The sequence below is a fragment of the Oncorhynchus gorbuscha genome, linkage group LG02, assembly GCF_021184085.1.
Source record: "Oncorhynchus gorbuscha isolate QuinsamMale2020 ecotype Even-year linkage group LG02, OgorEven_v1.0, whole genome shotgun sequence".
In the NCBI taxonomy this organism is placed as follows: Eukaryota; Metazoa; Chordata; class Actinopteri; order Salmoniformes; family Salmonidae; genus Oncorhynchus; species Oncorhynchus gorbuscha.
This window is the reverse complement of record NC_060174.1, coordinates 81,035,217-81,059,147: the sequence shown is the minus strand read 5'-3', so window position 1 is coordinate 81,059,147 and position 23,931 is coordinate 81,035,217. Positions and strand designations below refer to the sequence as shown.

At 41.8% G+C, this 23,931-nt stretch overlaps 1 protein-coding gene across 1 annotated transcript in view; it reads left to right on the top strand.

Annotated features, from left to right (window-relative positions):
* Nucleotides 1–8,572: 8,572 nt before the first annotated feature.
* LOC124010858 (polypeptide N-acetylgalactosaminyltransferase 10-like) overlaps nucleotides 8,573–23,931 on the top strand; it is a 93,043-nt gene continuing 77,684 nt past the window's right edge. Inside the window, exon 1 of the mRNA XM_046323593.1 lies at nucleotides 8,573–8,826. Coding sequence (XP_046179549.1) covers nucleotides 8,668–8,826 — 159 coding nt within the window. The 5' untranslated portion in view covers nucleotides 8,573–8,667. The remainder of the gene's footprint in view (nucleotides 8,827–23,931) is intronic.

Genomic DNA, 23,931 nt, shown 5'->3' with positions numbered 1-23,931 from the left:
CCTGGGAAGAAAATCTGCTCAATTTGCCATTAGCTCAACCATTGGCTCAATTTACCCCGTGGTCATTGGCTCAACTTACCCCAAGGCAAACATTTTGACTACATTAGCTCTCACAGCTACATGGGTGCACTTTCATGCTAGGATTAGGGCCTTACATTGATACTTGTTGTGACCCCAACTGATGTAGAGAACAATCTTAAAATGAGCAACTTTGATTTAGGTACAAGCATCATGAAAACTCTAACCTCTAGTCATTTGACTTCGTGAAAATATGTTTGTTTTAACCTAGCTTGCTTATCACTTTTTCCATGTGGTTTCCTCCTTCACAGACTCCATGAAATGATGACCTCTTGCAAAATAATTGTTCAAATTATACATTTTGTACAGTATATGGTTTCCTAGAAACAAGGGTGGCTCAACTTTTCTCCCATACTGTCGACCGATTGCTGTTTAAAAGGCTATAAGTTTAAATGTCAGGCTAGCTAGCTTACAGTTTGCTTTTCAAAACAAAATCTCTTTAGACAACAAAATGTTTATGTTTTATTATACATGTATCACGTGATGTCATAACACTATAGACAGTTGGTTGTTTAGCAACAAAACCACCGGGTGCACAGTTTTGGGGTAGGCTTAGACTGTTGACAACTTGTAAAATATATTTTGTTTCCAAATGTTTAATGAAAACATAAATACATTGGCACAATGAGCACATCTCTCAAATATATCGTTAGAGTTGTTGGTTAGCAAGCTAGCACATTTTTGCCATATTAACACCTCATAAAAAGACGTGATCAATAATGATTACCCAAATAGCAGCTTCTTGTCAATGGTGGAGTTCGTTTTGCATGGCCAGGTGCCCCAGGTGAACAGAGTTTGGTCATTTTAGATCATTCCATTCAGTAGTGCCAACTTAGCAATTTTGTTGCTAGATTTAGCAACTTTTCAGACTACCCTGGCAACTGTTTTTTCAAACAGCACCTTGCAACACATTTTGCTACTTTAAACATTTTATTTTGAACTTTTAGCACCTAAAATGCATGCATTTTCCCTCTAAATGATACAAAAATGATTTTCTCTGTCACACACTGTCACAACACACGTGCCTGGCTGCAAAAGTGCGTTGTGAGTGACGTCACCAGCAGGCGCTCAGCTGGTGCACAGGCAGCAGCAGGCCAGCAGCAATTTCAGCTAATTGCAAATCATTGTTGACTGACTGCAGTAGCAGTAGCACGGATTCAACGAGCCAAACCCAATGAATATAGTTGGTCACGAATGTTTGATCTTGAACAGAACTTACAACATCAATCAACATGTCTCAATCAAAATTGTACAGACAGAAATACAGCAAAGAGTGGGAGTGTGTAGCGGAACAAATGTCAAATCATATTTTTTGCCAAGATGGCCAGTCAATTTGAGTAACGTTATTATGTATTCTACTTATTGACGTAGTTTTATGTTATCACGCAATGACATCACAACGTAATTTAGCAACTGTTAGCAACAAATCAACCTGCTTCTAGCAACTTACCCTGAAAATTAGTTGGCAACACTGATTCCATTGGTCCTTAAGTGAAACTTCACCCACCCAGGGCACCGGGCAATGCAAAACAAACTCCACCATTGTTGCTAGCTATCTGATCGTTCAGAATCACAATAACACATGGCCTTCTGCCCCATTCAAGCCTGCACATTGTTTTCATGACATTGTCAGCTAATGCTGTCTCAATCACCTAACGTTGGAAATACACATTGAAAAAATCCTAAAATCAATCCAAAACCAGCCAAACGTGACCCTCTACGCACACTACATAGCACTTGCACTTGACTGGCAGACATGTTTTTGGGGTGTGCACAGGTTAAACAAAGATTATTCACTATTTTCAAGCCATAGCATGTTTAATGTTTTCCCCGGTTTTCTATTTCTGTCAGGAAAAACATTCCACTCACATCCACCACCGCACAAGTCAGAGTTGTGACAACTCCATCGGTGTTATGTATTATTACATGAATTATAGATGAACTCTTGAACTACAGAATATGAGGATTTACATGGATACCCTCAGCCCTCCCCCTTCCGCCTGTGTCACAAGCTCACAGTGGATTTGATCAATGCTCTGGGAATCAAGGTAATTTGCTGAACATCAAAGCAGGGGAAATGTTAGCATCATTATCCCCAAGTGGCAGGCCATTTACATCTGATTGACTCGCGTACGCTAAAATCCATTACCAGTGTTAATTCTGTGAGGGCTAGGCATTGAGCCGCCTCTGATAACAAATTAGTCAGAATTATTCCTACCTCAAAGGATAGTCCTGTGAGAGTGACCAGGGATCATGTAAACAAACCAATGCTTTGTTGGAGACATATTCATTTAATTAACGCCCGAACACAGTCAAGGTAAATTGAACCAGCATTAGCTAAACTGACATTGAGCGGATAAATGTGGACTACAAAGACTACAAAGGGAAGCACAGCCAAGAGCTGCCCAGTGACACGAGCCTACCAGACGGGCTAAATAACATCTATGCTCGCTTCGAGGCAAGTCACACTGAAACATGCATGAGAGCATCAGCTGTTCCGAGCGACTCACGCTCCCCGCAGCCGATGTGAGTAAGACCTTCAAACAGGTCAACATTCACTGGGCCAGACGGATTACCAGGGTGTGGTCCTTCTGTAGCTCAGTTGGTAGAGCATGGCGCTTGTAACGCCAGGGTTCGATCCCCGGGACCACCCATACGTAGAATGTATGCACACATGACTGTAAGTCGCTTTGGATAAAAGCGTCTGCTAAATGGCATATATTTATTTATTTATTTACTCCGAGAATGCGCTGACCAACTGGCAAGTGTCTTCACTGACATTTTCAACCTCTCCCTGTCTGAGTCTGTAATACCAACATGTTTCAAGCAGACCACCATAGTCCCTGTGCCCAAGAACACTAATGTAACCTGTCTAAATTACTACCGACCCGTAGCACTCATGTCTGTAGCCATGACATGCTTTGAAAGGCGGTCATGGGTCACATCAACACCATTATCCCAGAAACCCTTGACCCACTCCAATTTGCATACTGCACCAACAGATCCACAGATGATGCCATCTCAAATTGCATTCCACACTACCCTTTCACACCTGGACAAAAGGAACACATATGTGAGAATGCTATTCATTGACAACAGCTCAGCGTTCAACACCATAGTGCCCTCAAACCTCATCACTAAGCTAAAGACCCTGGGACTAAACACCCCCCTCTGCAACTGGATCCTGGTCTTCCTGACGGGCCGCCCCCAGGTGGTAAGGGTAACAATACCTCCGCCACGCTTATCCTCAACAGGGGGGCCCCTCAGGGGTGTGTGCTCAGTCCTCTCCTGTACTCCCTGTTCCCTCATGGCCAGGCACGACTCCAACACCATCATTAAGTTTGTTGATGACACAACAGTGGTAGGCCTGATCACCGACAACGATGAGTCAACCTTTGCCCGTCCTGACCCTGTACCCGCCTACCTGACATCTCTGCATGCCCCTGAGCCTGCCTGCCGTCCTGTACATTTGCTCCACCTCTGGATTTCAGAACCCTGCCTTTCCCTGACCCTGAGTCCACCTGCCGTCCTGTACCTTTGCATTAACCTGGATTTTCGACCCCTGCCTGTCTTGACCTGTCTTTGCCTGCCCCTGTTGCTACAAAAAACAGTGTTACTTCGACAGTCTGCATCTGGGTCTTACCTTGATACCTGATAAATACATGACAGTCTGGTCTGTGCAGTGTACAAGGTGTTCTTGAGGTGTCCTCTAATCACTGAACCTGTCATGTAATGGGTAGGATCAGGATAATTTTGTATTAATTTTTTTATTCAGGAGAGAACAAATAAACTAACCAAATAGGTTAGGGACTTACATGTTTCAGTTAGATCTTGAAGCATTATAGTCAGCATCTTTTGGAGAGACCATATTCTGTGTGGACATGACTAATAATAATAGGTTACACTAAGCATTTTCAAATCATAGCTTGATGAAATACGCAATAGCACAACAATGATGTAATTACATGTCCTTCTCCATTCATGCTTCACATTTCATGGTTTCTGTGCATGTTGCTTGTTTAGTACCATACATTTCTAAGTAAGTATGTATAAATAACCAAACAATATTGCACACTCGTGCGTCTCTTCCTCAATGTATGAAGACATGTAATCAATATATGCAATCTCTTTGAACCAGCAATTGAAAATCCCCTTGAACCAACACAGGCATCTGATTACTACCCATAGGGAGCTGTCATTTCCATAATACACAATAATTTGTTGCTGCTGAAATGCTCCTAACCCAGTGAACCCATTCTATAAAAGACACAGGGCTGCATGATTCCAAAGGAAACACAAATATAGCACAGAGCAACATATGTGCTCTTTTGTCTTCTATACTTGGGTAGTTGCCACTAAAACATATATTTCTTCAAAAATTAAAGTTAAAAAACATATAGCTGTAATAAACTATGTCTAAACAACTCAAAATGTTATATGGCCTCCATAAATGTTGAGTTAATATCCAATTTAATGAAGCATGTCATGCATTAGCGCCTTTAATTTATCCTCTAGTGTGACATCATTCATGTTCATATAATGCAGGGATGTCAAACGTTTTACTATTACTTAGTTACTGATGTCTTTAAATAAGTAATCATATTCTGGCATTTCAAATGAAAAACACATAATTTCCTTGTTTATTATAATCATGATAACCAAATGCCTTGCTATTACATTTTGGGTAAGATTAACAGTAACTTCACTAAACCTAGATAAAAAGCATTTATATTATATGTGTATTATTATTATGTTACCTACCTCATACTTAAGACAACATTTTTCTTCCTTTAATTTATTGGTGTCACCCCATGGCACATTATGTCACACCGATGGACAATACACCACAGGCAGTAAAATTTGACTTTTAAAACATAATTAATGACACTTTCAGAAGTTTCTGACCACTGTAAAAATGCTTCTAAACATCAGTTTTAAACATCAGTGATGGATCTTCATTAAAAGTTTGGAAGTGAACTCATTCCAATTGCAGGGCCTTGAAAGAGTCCTGTATTGTTATTTTACGTCACTACCTCCCCGACTCAAGAGTGGATTTGTGTGCCTGCTGCCTTTCTTAGATGTGCTACCCATTTCTCAGGCTCCCTCTCCAGAATTGAACCCTAATTCCCTGTTACCTGTGGTCACCATGGTTGGTACAGAAACTACCATTGAACGTTGATAGGGCAGACAGTGCCACGAAGGGTCACTAAAAGTGGTTGGGGCACCTGAAAGCACTCCATATGGGTTTTGGTTCTGATAAATGCACGTGTCCCTGAAGGTCAGCACTTGTTGGCATATCTTAGCTCTAGCATTTCCACAGTTATCTAAGTAACATTGGAGCGATCAATGAAACAAAACTGATTTAATGAGCCATTCACAGTTACACTGTACCGACCGTGTGTACTAAGACATGCACGGCTTAATCTTTGGGACAAGCGTATGCTACTGGCAGGATCAAGCAGGTAGCCCACCACAAAATTGAGGTTTACCTGGGCTCACAGAGAGGCGCAGGGGCACAGTCCTCCATTGATAGGGGAGACCCAAGCACAAGTGTGCGCACCCAGTGGTAGGTTCTGACCTACCCATAGCCAAGCTGCTCGAGAAGTGTTCTCTTGGTGGGTTTTTTTGAGCATACAGCACGACAGAGCCAACAACAGGGTTTGAGAAACTAAGTGTGTCTCTGATGTCAGAGTGTAATAGCAGGGGGTAACAGAGCAGGGGGGTAACAGAGCAGGGGGGTAACAGGCTCCAAAAGAGGCACGGTTGATGGGGGCCCTCCCAGGGTGTATCACGTATGATCAGTCAGGAGGAGTGAAACTGGTAGGACAGAGAGAGAGAGGGACCAATGGGATGGATTGTCTAATGCATGGGAGTGAGAACCAGGAATGGGAGAACCACAAACAGCCCCCATTTTCTGCCTGCACCATCTCTAGGGCCAGGTAAAAAAAAAAGACTCCACAGAAGGCAGAGACAGATTCAGAGGTCACTGTAGGAAACAAGACTTGGGAGAATGAAACATAAATATTGCACTCAGAAACACATAAAAGAATCACAATTGCAACATGATGCAATTGGGTCTAATGCAAGTAAGTGTTATTTGATTTTTTTTTTTAAATGGTCATTATAGAGGTTTATTAATGGGTTATGCCCCTCAGAGTGACAGCTATTTTCTCTGGTGTGACATCATCTTCATGTCACACCAAGGGATAAAAGCTGTCAAACCGTTAGAAATCTCAGGCTGTATGGTCGATTTTGGGCCTTATTGTTAACAATAAGTCTTCCATATGATTTCACCACAACATGTTTTCATAGCTTTTTATTATTTTCATATATACTATACATTCAAAAGATAACACGCCCAAGGACTAAGAAATCTACCCCTTTTATGTCAATGGCAGAGAAGTGTAATATTTTGATAAATATTTCTAATAAAGCTTACAATCTGTTCAGGCCATGTACTCCTGCCATGTAGTTTGTAATTCCTTATTGCAAGAGAACCCTCCCCAGTGCAATAGTTACCCAGTCTACTCATGATAATACCAAATAGTTCTGATTGATTACATTTTGTCCACTTGGTGTGACACAATTCTATAAGTTAATAATAAGAGCAGTTGGGCACCATTGTTTCTTGAAATACATTTCTGTGTTATAACTACAAAAGTATTTTATTCTGACTGGGCATTGGACACTGCACTGCGGTCATATGAAATTGCCTGTTGTTTGAACCCTGGATTGTAATTTCACAACAGCACATTAGATCAAACTGCAGCTTTCCTTTATCAGTTGATGGCATGATGCCAAATGTGTAGAATTGTATATCATTATTACCTTTTCAATCATTAATATTGTACAACAATGCATGCTGATTTGGTGATGTGAGAAAAATCTTTAAAATGCTGAATAGACAAAAAGCGTTCTGACATTTACAAAGAGAATTCTAACTCAATGGCTTGCCAGTCTAATAAATGCGGGTCAGCGCAAATGATGTAAAAAAAAATGTTCAATGTTGAATTTATATCCCTCTTTTGATTCGGCGACATCTTGTGGTCATCTTAAGGTCTTCTGCCATTCAAGACACATATGAAAGGGATGAGAGAGGATCATTTTAGGATTCTCATTACAACATTTCCAGGTGTTTAAAGGCCCACTGCAGACGTTATCTCAATATTAAATCATTTCTGGGTAACAATTAAGTACCTTACTGTGATTGTTTTCAATCAAAGTTGTCAAAAAGATACAACAATAGCTTTGTTATCAAAATACATTTCTCAAGCAAGAATTTGGCTATGACTGTCTAGCAGTGGTTTGAGTGTGGTCTTGGTGGGGAGGGGAAAACTGAAAACTAGCTGTTATTGGCAGAGAGGTTTGGAATTCTCTTTCTTGGTATCACCTCAGTGATGGACCTAGCTAACATGTAAAATATCTGCAATTGTGTGATGTACCTGACTAGGTACCTTAACAAGTGAGGCTGTTTGCCAGCAGTTCTTCCATTGTCAATTTGCTACCTAACAAGATTCTACATGACTTTTGCATGTGTTATTGCATGTCTCACTGCTTGTCACCCCCATTCCAATGACATCAGTCACCAGGCATGCCAAAACTCCATCTGACCAAAACAGGCTGTCGGAACTAGAAGCACAAGCATTTCGCTACACTCGCATTAACATCTGCTAACCATGTGCATGTGACCAATAAATTTGATTTGATTGCAGGCGGTCTATTAACACTAAAAGGGCATCAATTTTGCTGTATCGCATTAGTAGATAGGCCTACTCACACTGCTATCAGGGCAGGTCTGCCGGTTTTGACTAGCAGAAGTCACTTTTTTCGTGGCAGGTTAGGAGAATTAATTTGGCAGGTTAGGAAAAAGGTTAGAATTAGGTAAAATTGTCCCCAACGCAACTCAAACACATCTAGCTACAACCAGGCCTGCCCTAAGAACAATCTTGGTTTCCAAGATGCAGCACCAATTTCACAATTTTACAGTTTTATTCCAACCTGCTAATGTGGAAATATATATAACACATGAAAAACACGTTATTGACTGCACTGGGCCTTTAACACACGTTGGTTTTTATACATGTGCCTAGGAAAAAACAACCGCACGATTCAATACATTATTTACAATTACCAATAGAAATTATTGAATTACAATGTTACATTTAATTTCGGAGAGTATATTTTATATTATCATTGGCCCTCTAATTTTGCCACGAATAAATTCCATTGAAGTGGCTACATTAATGCAAATGTGCATTTTGTTGGTCAATCTGAGTGACTCCACCAAGGGACCATGAGAGTAACTTTCAACTGTTCTACAGGTATGCAGGTGATCTAATATAACATATTGTGCTGTTGCAATATAATTAGGTAAACTGGTTGGGATTAAAAGATTTATTATCATTATTCACTACAAAGAATGCAAAAGTCTTTCCTTGTGCTCCCAACTACTATATTGGTTCACTCCCCCTAGCGGAAGTGCCTGCAGCTTCAACATTATATCGTTGGTTTGTTCAGATTGAAAGTTGTCCACCTGAAAGCAGTTGGGAGTACATTGTAGACAGTTTTTCTCACATTTATTCTGGAGAGATGAGGCGAAAAGAAAAACGACTATTGCAGTTCGCAGGGTTACTTATAGCCGCTCTTATTTTCCTGCCGAACGTTGGTCTGTGGTCGTTATACCGAGACCGAGTTTTTGAGAACTCGCCAGAAATAGTGGAGGGACCGGGTGGCATCCCTCAAATACAGGTAAGGTTGGCTCGTGCACCGTTTGCCTGGCTTGCGCTGCAACTGAAAAACATATTGGTATCACCTCGGTGTTGCTGACTGCCCGATCACGTTGGTGATGGACCTAGCTAGCACGCATGTAAAATATCTGCAATTGTGTGATGTACCTGACTAGCTAGCTTAACATTTCGCTAGCTCGACCATGTGGGGCTTTGACAGCAGTTATTCCGTTGTCAATTTGCTGTTTAGCAAGTTTCTACATCACCTTTTCATGCATTATTGCGTGGCTCACTGCTTGTCATCTCCTTTGCAATGACATTAGTTTGTTAGCTAGTTACGCTACATTCCTTTTTCTTGAAATGGGGCATGTTGTCTCTAATGTCGAACTTTCAGAATAATGTGGGGGGATAATGCCAGATAGATACTGTACGCGGGTGGATGTTGAAAAGGCCACGTAGCAAAGTCTGGAACTACAGCTAGACTTCAGGATGTGAACGACTAGGTTGTTGACCAAGCGCAAATATGCTGCGGTCTTAAAACATGTCTTTCTGCTGGGTCAGGTGTTAGAACACGCGCTAGACTGTTGGCCATTCTTGCGCTGTTATTCGGGGTTTTGTAGTGTGAAACAACAGTTTGTTTTCACCATCCGAGTTGCACTTTATTGAACCGGTAGCTATAGTCAGAGCAAAACAAATTAAATGCTACCCTGTCCAACTTTTCCCTCTAAATGTACAGCTTTAGACCTATACTTACACCAGAGTTTCCAGCTTTATATTGTAATTTTGCTTTACAGCAGAGATGCTGTAATATTTTACACTACTGTGTTCCTTACTGTAAAACATATTACAGTTCTACTGCTATAAATGTACAGGGATGCTGTAATGTGTTACAGTAAGGAACATAGTACTGTGAAATATATTACAGCATATTTTGTAAAAGTCAAAGTTGTATTAATGATGTAAAATAAATGTATGGTATTTTACTGTGAATTATACAGTATTTTATTGTTGAAATTACAAAAGTCTTAGTGTATGTTGGGAAACAAAATATTGCAACTTCCTGTTTGGAAGTGATACTGTTTTGATTTGGATACTATCATCAACGATGGGACCAGACTGTACAATGCCACTTGGGTAGTTTTTACAGTCAATATTATGTGGGGAGTGTTAAAGTCCAAATGCAGTCAATAACGTGGATTTCCTGTTTTATATATATTTCTACACTGAGGTAATGCTGTGAAAATGCTGATATGATCATGCCCATTTAGTGTAAGAGCTGTTTGAAAAGACCTTCTGAAATTATAGCCTGTTTTGGTGGGATGGAGTTTTGGCCCACCTGAATTAGTTAATAGACCAATAAGAAAGATGAGTTCCAAACCTGTCTGCTGATTTAACAGCTAGTTTTCAGTTTCCCCCTCTCCACTCAGACCACTCCCAGACAGTCCTAGCTAAATTCTTGCTTATGAAATTGCTCTTTGCTAAGAAGCTATTTTTGTTTATTTTGACCATTTTAATTTAAAACAATCACACAGAAATTATTTGATAATGAGATAAAAACCGAATTTGGCCCTTAACATTACAGAAAAAATAATAATATTCAAAGGCAATTAAACTAGAGGTCGACCGATTTAATCGGAATGCCCGATTTAATTAGGGACGATTTCAAGTTTTCATAACAATCGGTAATCGGCGTTTTTGGACACTGATTATGGCCGAATACATTGCATTACACGGGGAAACTGCGTGGCAGGCTTGACCACCTGTTACGCGAGTGCAGCAAGGAGCCAAGGTAAGTTGCTAGATAACATTAAACTTATCTTATAAAAAACAATCAATCTTCACATAATCACTAGTTAACTACACATAGTTATTGAAATTACTAGGTTAACTAGCTTGTCCTGCGTTGCATATAATCAATGCGGTACCTGTTAATTTGTCATCGAATCACAGCCTACTTCGCCAAACAGGTGGTGATTTAACAAAAATGCATTTGTGAAAAAAGCACAATTGTCTGCTAAATGACTTAAATGTAAATGTAAATGTTGCACGAATGTACCTAACCATAAACATCAAGAACCTTCCCAAGTTCTCTCACGTCACCCCGCTCCTCCGCTCTCTCCACTGGCTTCCAGTTGAAGCTCGCATCCGCTACAAGACCATGGTGCTTGCCTACGGAGCTGTGAGGGGAACGGCACCTCAGTACCTCCAGGCTCTGATCAGGCCCTACACCCAAACAAGGGCACTGCGTTCATCCACCTCTGGCCTGCTCGCCTCCCTACCACTGAGGAAGTACAGTTCCCGCTCAGCCCAGTCAAAACTGTTCGCTGCTCTGGCCCCCCAATGGTGGAACAAACTCCCTCACGACGCCAGGACAGCGGAGTCAATCACCACCTTCCGGAGACACCTGAAACCCCACCTCTTTAAGGAATACCTAGGATAGGATAAGTAATCCCTCTCACCCCCCCCCCCCCCCTTTAAGATTTAGATGCACTATTGTAAAGTGACTGTTCCACTGGATGTCATAAGGTGAATGCACCAATTTGTAAGTCGCTCTGGATAAGAGCGTCTGCTAAATGACTTAAATGTTAAATGTAAATGTTTCTTAAAATTAATACACAGAAATATATGTATTTGAACCTGCATATTTAGTTCAAAGAAATTCATGTTAGCAGGCAATATTAACTAGGGAAATTGTCACTTCTCAGGGTTTATGCAACAGTTTGGGCCGCCTGGCTCGTTGCGAACTAATTTGCCAGAATTTTACATGATTATGACAACATTGAAGGTTTACGTGATGTCATTACATCATGTACCTTTTGTTATATAGGTATGCACGTCAGCTTTGACATCGGTTTGGCACATCGGGTGTTAAACTAGACATCGGCCGATTCCTATATGTTCACCGATTTATATTGTGCATTTCTATTTTCTAATGGTCTAAGTTGAGCTGTTGTTATTGCTTGTAAACACACGGCCCAGTTCAAAGTGAATGATACCAGGCCCGTGTGACAAATGGTTTGTTTTCATATGGGCCTACTGTAGCTCTGATTGGCTATGGCGTGTGTAGAGTCCAGTCCTGGACAAGATTGACACGTTTTATTTACTGCGGTGTCAATACATTTTAATTGGTAATTTTAAACTCACGACCGCTTTCTGACTATATTGCTATAGAATTTTCACATGCCTTACTCTACGTCATTCCCAAACATTCTATGAAAACTGTATTTTGATTCATTATCCCTTGCAGAAACTGGCACAGTAAATACGACACCCTACAACCTTTAAAAGTTGATGACAGCCGAGATAAAACATCAACTCAGTATGTTTAGAGACTCGGAATTTCGATTTTGTTGTGAATGTGTTAAGCCTTTGGAAGATTAGAAGATTGATGCAGAGAGAGCGCAGTCACTCGTTAAAGGCGGGGAGGAAAATACCTTGGGAGTAAAAGCAGAGATGGGATAAAAGAGGTGTTTGTTTAGAGGCAGACTTTGTTGTAAAACATTTTCTCCACTCGTTCTTCAGACAAGGCGAGCGTTGAGCGCTGCTAGCTGTGGCGGAGGCTGAGCGCGTGCTGATGAGAGTCAGGTGCAGATGGCCCCTGGATGCCGTGTAAAGACAGTTAATGTGCATCCATGGGTTATGATGATGAAAAATGTGTTCTCAGTCAACTTGCCTGGTAAAATGAAGGCAGTGAATGTTGTGGTAAGGTTGGTTCTGTATTATTGCAGAGCTACATTTTATGCAGTGTCTGGTGTTGTTTCCTGTATAGGGCAATTCTAGAGTAACACTGAGACTCCTATATCTCACAATAAAATGTATGCAAACAAACTAACAAAAAACAGTGATTGCTATGTTTAACAGACCATACAATGATATGCATAAGGCTACTTTGAACAATTTCCACAGAACATTTCACAAAAACACATTTACTTGAAGAACAGTGCAGAGGGTAACACTAGAAGTGCAGAGGCAGGCATTTTGACTGCAAATGAAGTGCAATATTACAAGCAGCAGCAATTTCTCATGACATCTTTTGCGACTGCAAAACTCCGCTGTGACCCCACTAGAGCCGAGCAGTTAATGTAGCTAATTAGTTTCAATGGCACTTGTTTTTTTATTGAATGACTAAATAGTATCAGTAAAAGGTTTGGGCACACCTACTCATTCAAGGGTTTTTCTTTATTTTTACTGTTTTATACATAGAATAATAGTGAAGACATCAAAACTATGAAATAACACAAATGGAATTATGTAGTAACCAAAAAGTGTTAACCAAATAAAAATATATTTTATATTTGAGATACTTCAAAGTAGCTACCCTTTGCCTTGACAGCTTTGCACATTATTGGCATTCTCTCAACCAGCTTCACCTGGAATGCTTTTCCAAAAGTCTTGAAGGAGTCCCCACATATGCTGAGCACTTAATGGTTGCTTTTCGTTCACTCTGTCATCCCAATTGGGTTGAGGTCGGGTGACTGTGGAGGCCAGGTCATCTGATGCAGTACTCCATCACTCTCGTTCTTGGTTAAATAGCCCTTACACAGCCTGGGTAGTGTTGGGTCATTGTCCTGTTGAAAAACAAATGATTATCCCACGAAGCGCAAACCAGATGCGATGGCATATTGCTGCAGATTGCTGTGGTAGCCATGCTGTTTAAGTGTGCCTTGAATTCTAAATAAATCCCAGACGGTGTCACCAGCAAAGCACACTCACACCTTCTCCATGCTTCATGGTGGGAACCAAACACGTGGAGATCATCCGTTCACCTACTCTGCGTCTGACAAAGACGCAGTGGTTGGAGGCAAAAATCTCAAATTTGGACTCATCAACTCAAACTTTATTTGTCACATGAACTGAATACAACAAGTGTAGACCCTACTGTGACGGGGTGGTCTGTGCATATTTGTAAACAGCTGGTGGACGAAATCTAAGGAAGTCTCTATTTTTCTCATCTGAAGTAGAGTATATTGTGATAAATTGCAGGCCACACTACTTGCCTAGAGAGTTTTCAGCTATACTTTTCGTGGCTGTTTATTTACCACCAAAGACAGATGCTGGCACTAAGACTGCACTCACTCAGCTGTATAAGGAAATGAGCAAACAGGAAACCACTCACCCAGAGGCGGCGCTTCTAGTGGCCGGAGACTTTAATGTAGGGAAACTTAAATCAGTTCTACCTAATTTCTATCAACGTATTAAATGTGCAACCAGAGGGGATACAATTCTAGATCACCTGTACTCCACAAACAGAGACGCGTACAAAGCTCTCCCTCGCCCTCCATTTGGTAAATCCGACCACAACTCTATCATCCTGATTCCTGCTTACAAGCTAAATTAAAGCAGGAAGTGACTCGGTCTATAAAAAAAGTGGTCAGATGAAGCAGATGCTAAACTACAAGACTGTAGACTGGAACATGTTCCGGGATTCTTCCGATGGCGTTGAGTACACCACATCAATCACTGGCTTTATCAATAAGTGCATCGAGGACGTCGTCCCCACTGTGACTGTACATACATACCCCAACCAGAAGCCATGGATTACAGGCAACATTCGCACTGAGCTAAAGGGTAGAGCTGCTGCTTTCAAGGTGCGGGACTTACAAGAAATCTTACAAGAACTCATGCTATGCACTGGGAAGAATCATCAAACAGGCAAACTGTCAATACAGGGCTAAGATTGAATCATACTACACCGGCTCCGACGCTCCTCTTATGTGGCAGGGCTTGCAAACTATTACAGACTACAAAGGGAAGCACAGTCGCGAGCTGCCCAGTGACATGAGCCTACCAGACGAGCTAAATCACTTCTATGCTCGCTTTGAGGCAAGCAACACTGAGGCATCCATGAGCGCATCAGCTGTTCCGGACGACTGTGTGATCACGCTCGTCGTAGCCGACGTGAGTAAGACCATTTAAACAGGTCAACATACACAAGGCTGCAGGGCTAGACAGATGACCAGGGTCTGTGCTCCGGGCATGTGCCCGGATGTGAGCAACTGGCAGGTATCTTCACTGACATTTTCAACATGTCTCTGACTGAGTCTGTAATATCAACATGTTTCAAGCGGGCCACCATAGTCCCTGTGCCCAAGAACACGAAGGAAAACTGCCTAGATGACTACAGACCCGTAGCACTCACGTCTGTAGCCATGAAGTGCTTTGAAAGGCTGGTAATGGCTCGCATCAACACCATTATCCCAGAAACCCTAGACCCACTCCAATTTGCATACCGCCCAAACAGATCCACATGATGCAATCTCTATTGCACTCCACACTATCCTTTCCCACCTGGACAAAAGGAACACTTATGTGAGAAAGCTATTAATTGACTACAGCTCAGTGTTCACCATAGTACCCTCAAAGCTAAAAGACTAAAACACCTCCCTCTCCAACTGGATCCTGGACTTCCTGATGGGCCGCCCCCAGGTGGTGAGGGTAGGTAAGCAACGCATCTGCCACGCTGATCCTCAACACTGGATCCCCCCCCCAGGGGTGTGTGCTCAGTCCCCTCCTGTACGCCCTGTTCACCCACAACTGCATGGCCAGGTATAACTCCAACACCATCATTACGTTTGTAGATAACAGAACAGTGGTAGGCCTGATCACCGACAATGACAAGACCGCTTTTTGGGAGGATGTCAGATCTTGCCGGGTGGTACCAGAATAACAACCTATCCCTCAACGTAACCAAGACTAAGGGGATGATTGTGGACTACAGGAAAAGGAGGACCGCGCACAGCCCCATTCAGTGGAGCAGGTTGAGAGCTTCAAGGTCATTGGTGTCCACATCACCAACAAACTAGAATGGTCCAAATACACCAAGACAGTCGTGAAGAGGGCACGACAAAGCCTTATCCCCCTCAGGAAACTATAAAAAGATTTGGCGTGGGTCCTAAGATCCTCAAAAGGTTCTACAGCTGCAACATCGAGAGCATGGTTGCATCCCTGCCTGGTAAGGCACTACAGAGGGTAGTACGTACGGCCCAGTACATCACTGGGGCTAAGCTGCATGCCATCCAGGACCTCTAGGCACTAAAAACGTTCAAAGACCCCAGCCACCCCAGTCATAGACTGTTCTCTCTACTACCGCATGGCAAGCAGTACCAGAGTGTCAAGTCTAGGACAAAAAGGCTTCTCAACAGTTTTTACCCCAAGTCCCTGAACAAGTAATCAAATGGCTACCCGGACTATTTGCATCCCCCCCCCCCCCCAACCCCTCTTTTACGCTGCTGCTACTCTCTGTGTATCATATATGCATCGTCACTAACTATATATTAATGTACATACTACCTCAATTGGCCCGACCAACCAGTGCTCCCGTACATTGGCTAACCGGGCTATTTGAATTGTGTCCCGCCACCCACCACTCACTAACCCCTCTTTTACACTACTGCTACTTTCTGTTCATTATATATGCATAGTCACTTTAACCATATCTACATGTACATACTACCTCAATCAGCCCAACTAACCGATGTCTGTATGTAGCCTCACTACTTTTATAGCCTCGCTACCATATATAGCCGCGCTACTGTTACTTTTCACTGTTGTTTTTATTTCTTTACTTAACTATTGTTCAATTAATACCTTTTTTGCACTATTGGTTAGAGCCTGTAAGTACAGCGCACGTGACAAATAAACTTTGATTTGATATTCATTGTGTAGAGCTCTGAGACAGGATTGTGTCAAGGCACAAGGAACCTGGCACCATCCCTACGGTGAAGAATGGTGGTGGGAATATATGCAAATTAATATTAACTCCATTTAAATGTAGATGTTTTTTGGATTGGATATGTTTACTATATCATATGGAGACAAACCTTTTAACTTATCATAAGTAGACAAAATGTAATTAATTGCAAATAATTAAATCCTTCCAATAGAAACAAATCTAATACATTTACTTACAAATTGAACTTTAATTAAATGAGTTGATTCTTCACATGGGATGATTTCATTGAACAACAAAATGGAATATTGAATTATCCATCGCATCTCCCAAAAACATTTTCAACATCTGTAAAATAATAGTCTAGAAACTAAAGCTTTGGTTGTCCTCCTCTCAGGTTTCCATGTAATCTCCCTGGACCTCTTCAATGTCCACATCTTGAACATCAAACTCTGAGGCCTCATCTTCACTGTCACTTTCCAACCTCGTTGAGGGTAGCTCGTTGGCAGGCTCAAAAAGCTTAAAATTTGCCCGGATGGCCACCAATTTTTCAAAACTTGTAGTGGTTAGCCTGTTGCGTGCTTTGGTGTGTGTGTGTGTGTTCCCAAGCAAGGACCAGTTGCTCTCTGAGGCGGCTGATGTTGGTGGGATTTGGAGGAGGATTGAGGTAACGGGGAAAGAGCCTCAGATCCACAAAGTCCCTTCCACCAGGTGGCTGATGAGATATGTTGGCACGACTGCCATATTGCATCTCCATCCCAAAGCCCTTGCTTGGAAGTGTACATCGCCAGACTGCCAAGAACCTTGCCCTCATCCAGCTGTCATACCGCTCAGGAAGGAGATGTGTTCTGTCTCCTAGAGATTAACGTACATTGTGAAAAGTGCAAATCAATCCCAGAACAACAGCATAGGACTTTGTGAAGATGCTGGAGGAAACCGGTACAAGAGTATCTATTTCCACAGTAAAATGAGTCTTAAATCAACATAACCGGAAAGGCTGTCTCAAAACCGCCATAGAAAAGCCAGACTACGGTTTGCAACTGCAAATGGGAACAAAGATCGTACTTTCTGGTGCACTTCACAAAATAGATGGCATCATGAGGTACGAAAGTTATGTGAATATATGGAAGCAACATCTCAAGACATCAGTCAAGAAGTTAAAGCTCGGCTGCAAATGGGTCTTCCAAATGGACAATGACCCCAAGCATACTTACAAAGTTGTGGCAAAATGGCTTAAGGACAACAAAGTCAAGATATTGGAGAGGTCATCACAAAGCCCTGACCTCAATCCTATTGAAAATGTGTGGGCACGACTGAAAAAGCGTGTGCGAGCAAGGAGGCCTACAAACCTGACTCAGTTACACCAGCTCTGTCAGGAGGAATGGGCCAAAATTCACCCAACTTATTGTAGGAAGCTTGTAGAAGGCTACCTGAAACGTTTGACCCAAATTAAACCATTTAAAGCAGGGGTGTCAAAGTCAAATGGACGGAGGGCCAAATAAAAAATTTAGCTACAAGCCGAGGGCCGGACTGTTCGAATGTTCATTGAAAATTTTTTAAATGACGCATATAGTCTAGTGAACCTAATTGAACCTACTGAAAACCTAACAAATATATTCCAATATGATCAGATAAATAAAGCAATATTTTCTTATGGCTCTGTCAGTAATCTTTAATTTTCAACAGACACAAAAGACAAATGTCCTTTATATAAAAATCCCCATAACATGAACATTAAATGAAAGAAACCGGTATTCAAGGCACCATCAGTAGCCTATATTTTCTATTTTAGCAAAAGTGGGCTAAATTTACTTCAAAGAAAAAAACAATAATAGCAATTTTCTATCATCCACTCAACTGAAATATTTTTAAAATATAATTGGATTGAAATACAATAAAATAAAGTGCAAAAATCTATTAATCAAAAACAACACTTTGTTTAAGGAGAAGTAACATGCAGTGAAAACAAATATTAAACTTTAACTTTTAAACTTGAACTGAGTAAAAACTCTAAATATGTGATTGCACAGTAATGTTCACTTGTTTGAGGTTGAGGGTGATACTTGGTGGTGTCCCATCTTTTCCACAAGTTCATCAATGTTCGGGGTAAGGCTCTGAGCTGAGGAAATCCTCAGAATTGAGTGGTGTTCAGCAGTAAGTCGACTTCTGTGTGATGTTTTGTTCAAGTTCATCAAAGAAAACAGTTGTTCACACAGGTATGTGCTGCCAAACATAGACAACGTTTGAGCAGCCTGGATGCGCAGCTGGGGCATTGTGTCGGGGAGGAAACGGGCGAACTCCGCAGCACCCACTGCCGCATATTTTGCCCTCAGTGCATCATTGCATTGGAGGTCAATCAACTCCATTTGGAGGTTTGGTGGTGAGCTTTCCACGTCAACAGCAAATGGGTTACCGAGCAGTTCCAACCTGCTTTTTTGTGCTTCAAAGTCAGCAAATCGGCGTCGAAAGTCAGCGGCAAGCATACCTATTTTATCAGCCAACTGTGCGCTCGGGAACGCACTGGTAGAGAGCTTCTCTTTCATGGTCTGGCAGCTGGGAAAGTGGCTCAAATTTTCTTTCCGCATCTGCGTGCGTCTCCCACAGAGTCAGTTTGGTTTTAAATGCCTTCACTGTACTGTACATATCAGAGATGACACGATCCCGACCCTGCAGCTGCAAGTTCATTGCATTCAGATGACTCGTAATGTCACACAGAAAAGCCATTTCACACAGAAACATTTCGTCTCGGAGTTGTGTTGTGTCTTTCCCTTTGCTGTCCAAGAACAGACAAATCTCCTCACGAAGCTCGAAACATCTTTGAAGCACCTTTCCCTGGCTTAGCCATCGCACCTCTGTGTGATAAGGCAAATCACCATGCTCCGTTTCTAACTCCGTCAGAAATGCCTTGAACTGGCGGTGATTCAAACCTTTGGCTCTGATAAAGTTAACTGTGCGCGTGATGATGCTCATTACATGCTCCATTTTCAAGGCTTTACCGCACAACGCTTCCTGGTGTATGATACAATGATAAGCTGTCAGCTCACCTGTCGCGTTTTCCTCTTGCATCTTTTCCCGTATCTTCGCCCACCAGTCCGCTCCTGTGTCCACACATCGCAGGTGCTCCGTCGGTTGTCAAACCCACGAGTTTTTCCCAAGGCAGCTCCATCTCATTTACACATCTTGACACCTCTTCATACAAATCATGCCCCGTAGTTGTGCCATGCATAGGACGTAAAGCCAAAAACTCCTCTGTCACGCTTAGGCTGGAGTCCACTCCGCGGATGAAAATTGACAACTGGGCAATGTCAGAAATGTCGGTGCTCTCATCCACAGCCAAGGAATATGCAATGAAATCTTTTCCTTTTTCACAAGCTGCTCTTTTAGATTGATGGACAACTGGTCTACTCTCTCGGCAATGGTGTTTCTGCTCAGACTCACATTTAAAAAGAGTTGCCTTTTTTCTGGGCAAACTTCGTCACAAACTTTAATCATGCAGTTTTTGATGAAATCCCCTCCGTAAATGGCCGGGCTGATTTAGCGATCTCTTCTGCCAAAATAAAACTGGCCTTGACAGCAGCCTGGCCTTGTGATTTGGCTTTTTTGAACAGAGCCTGTCGAGATTTGAGGCCTCGTTTTAATTCCTCTGCCTTTTGTAGCCTTTGTTCCATGTCCATATTCTTGTTTTTGTCCGCGTGTTTCGTTTCATAATGTCGTCTCAGATTATACTCTTTCAGTACCGCCACACTTTCTCCACACAGAAGACACACAGGTTTTCCAGCTACCTCCGTGAACAAATACTCCGACTCCCACCTTGTTTGAAACCCCCCGGTTCTCAGTGTCCACCTTCCGTTTTGCCATTTTTGATGGGTATCTGAAAGTTAATTTTACTGTGATGCTGACAACTGCTGTGCCAATAAATATTGAAATGAAGCAGCCTACTGCTCGGTGCGTCACCGTTGCATTGTGGGAAATGTAGTATTGGTGCGTGTAAAAGATCTGCGGGCTGCCGGCTTGCTGCGGTCTGCGGGCCGGTTCTAATAATAAATCAAGATCATCCCAGGGGCCGTAAAAAACCTTCTCGCGGGCCGGATGTGGCCCGCGGGCCTTGACTCTGACATATGTGATTTAAAGGCAACGCTACCAAATACTAATTGATTGTATGTACATTTCTGACCCACTGGGAATGTGATGAAATAAATAAAAAGCTGAAATATATCATTCTCTCTACTATTATTCTGACATTTCATGTTCTTAAAATAGTGGTGATCCTAACTGACCTAAGACCGGGGGATTTTACTTGAAATAAATGTCAGAAATTGTGAAAAACTTAGTTTAAATGTATTTGGCTAAGGTGTATAACTTCCAACTTCAACTGTATGTGCTTCAGGCAGAAGTCTTCACGCTTTTTGATGTATTTCTGAACCGAACTGCAGTTTCCTCTGCTTGGAGCAACAGGGCCGTATGGATTTATTCGCTTATACCTGCAAGCAGAGTCTGAACATCAGACAGGATGGCACTGTCTCCCTCAATCCGTGCAATGGCTACTACTTTAGGTTTCAGGCTGCTTACCACTCTTTCCCAAAAATACATTGGCAAGAAAAAGTATGAACCCTTTGGAATTACCTGGACTTCTGCATAATTTTGTTATACAATTTGATCTGATCTTTATCTAAGTCACAACAAACTAACACAGTCTGCTTAACTAATTACACACAAACAATTTGACATGTTCATGCCTTTTATTGAACACACCATTTAAACATTCACAGTGCAGGATGGGAAAAGTATGTGAATACTGGGATTTAATAACAGCGGTTAGGAATTTTGGACCGTTCCTCTTTACAAAACTGTTTCAGTTCAGCAATATTCTTGGGATGTCTGGTGTGAACCGCTCTCTTGAGGTCAGGCCACAGCATCTCAATCGGCTTGTCAGGACTCTGACTGGGCCACTCCAGAAGGCGTATTTTCTTCTGTTGAAGCCATTCTGTTGTGGATTTTACTTCTGTGTTTTGGGTCGTTGTCCTGTTGCATCACCCAACTTCCGTTAAGCTTCAATTGGTGGGCAGATAGCCTTACATTCTCCTGCAAAATGTCTTGATAAACTTGGGAATTCATTTTTCTGTCGACAATAGCAAGCTGTCCAGGGCCTCCCGCAGCAAATAAACTCCAAACCATGATGCTCCCTTCACGATACAATAAAGTTGGGAAGAGGTTTTGATGTTGGTGTGCTGTTCCTTTCTAACAACTCAACTTTAGTTTCATCTGTCCACAGAATATTTTTCCAGTAGCGCTGTGGAACATCCAGATGCTCTTTTGCTAACTACAGACGTGCAGCAATGTTTTTATTGGGCAGCAGTGGCTTCTTCTGTGGTGTCCTCTCATGAACACCATTTTCTAGTGTTTTACGTATCGTAGACTCGTAAACCGAGATGTTAGCATGTTCCAGAGATTTCCTTAAGTCTTTAGCTGACTCTCTAGGATTCTTCTTAACCTCATTGAGCATTCTGCGCTGTGCTCTTGCAGTCATCTTTGCAGGATGGCCACTCCTAGGGAGAGTAGCAACAGTGTTGAACTTTCTCAATTTATAGACAGTTTGAACATCGAGGCTTTTAGAGATACTTTTGTAACCCTTTCCAGCTTTATGCAAGTCAACAATTCTTAATATTGGATCTCCTGAGATCTTTTGTTTGAGGCATAGTTCACATCAGGCAATGCTTCTTTTGAGTAGCAAACCCAAATTTTGTGAGGTTTTTTTATTTTTAGGGCAGGGCAGCTCTAACCAACAACTCCAATCTAAAAAAAATGTCACCTTTTTATTTAGCTAGGCAAGTCAGTTAAAAACAAATTCTTATTTTCAATGACCGCCTATGAATTAACTTCTTGAGTGTAGGGGGCAGGATTTTTGTTTTTGGCAAAAAAAAACATACCCATTTGAAACTATTCATATAATTGTCAGATTAGGACTTGATCGCAAATCGCTGGAGAGACTTGAAAATAGTTGTGCAGCAACGTTCCCCGTCCAACCTGACAGAGCTTGACAGGATCTGCAGAGAAGAATGGGAGACACTCTCCAAATACCGGTGTGCCAAGCTTGTAGCGTCATACCCAAGAAGACTCGTGGCTATAATTGCTGCCAAAGGTGCTTCAACAAAGTACTGAGTAAAGGGTCTGAATACTTATGTAAATCTGATATTTTTGTGTATGTTTTTAATTTTATACTTTTGCAAACATTTCTAAAAACCTGGTTTTGCTTTTTGATTTCCGGGTATTGTGTGTGGATTGATGAAGGAAAAACAATTGAATCCATTTTAGAATAAGACAAAGTCAATGGGTCTGAATACTTTCCGAATGCACTGTATATTTTTGTCAGGCAAGAAACCACCAGCATCCCTAGTCATAATCTTGATGTCTATCTGTGCAATGCACTAAGTACATTTTCTCAAACATTTGGTATTAGGGATGTTTGGTTCTTGTTGAAGTATGCCTACTCTGAGTCACTCTCCACCAGTGAGACTTGAGCTGCATTTTTTTATACTGCAGAAATGCTTGAGTCAGATTCACTAATTTAGTCTGGCCTGATCCGCATGGTTGTTTCTGATTTGCTTTTCTACAGACCAAGATGACTGCTTGGCTACAGAAAAGTACAGATAGGCCATAACATATTGTGCTCGGGTTACTACCATTGGTAGTTCTCCTAAAGATAGCCTAATCCTTTAGGAATCATGGGAACGGAAGACCTCTTCAAAATACACAGAAAACGGGGGAAGAGGGATTGATTTAGTCTTTCTGATCTCACATACTCAGAAATCAGAGGCAAAATGTCTTCTTCTAGCACATCAGAGGAAGGATTTGAACAGAGGCATTCCTGTTCTTCAAGCACGTTCACAGACACTGAACCCGCAGTTCAGAACAGCTGTTTGAAAAAATTGAGATGCTGTCTTTGTCAGAGTTGCTGCATTTCTTGCTCCACTAGACCAAGGCTTCTCTACAAACTACTGGCGGGCGGCAAAGCTGCGTTCTGATTCTTATTTCACACATTTCTGTTTTTCCCGTTATGTCACTGGTAGTCTCTCAACTTTCTCTAATTGCTAATTAAAGAACTATTTGGAGTTACTCAGCGCTTGGTTGTGTGATGTTGTTATGGATGTCTAATGTTAATGAGGAAAATACAGTCGACGTATGATCTTGTTCACTCATGCATTTGCTGGATGAGTTAAAAGCTGGCAAAATGTTTGAAGCACTGCTTTTGTAATCAAATCAAATAAATTACTTCAACGTAAAAATTATTCAAACTCATTCATACATTATGATTTACCTCTGTGGTAATTTCCTTTTCCACTTTTCCGTTTGAGACACAGGCAAGCGATCCGCTCATTGATTTCCTCTTGAGAACTGCTCATTGATTGCTGCAGTGTGACCTGCTGTAGAATGGCCTGCCCTGCACCGCAGTGGCAGGCT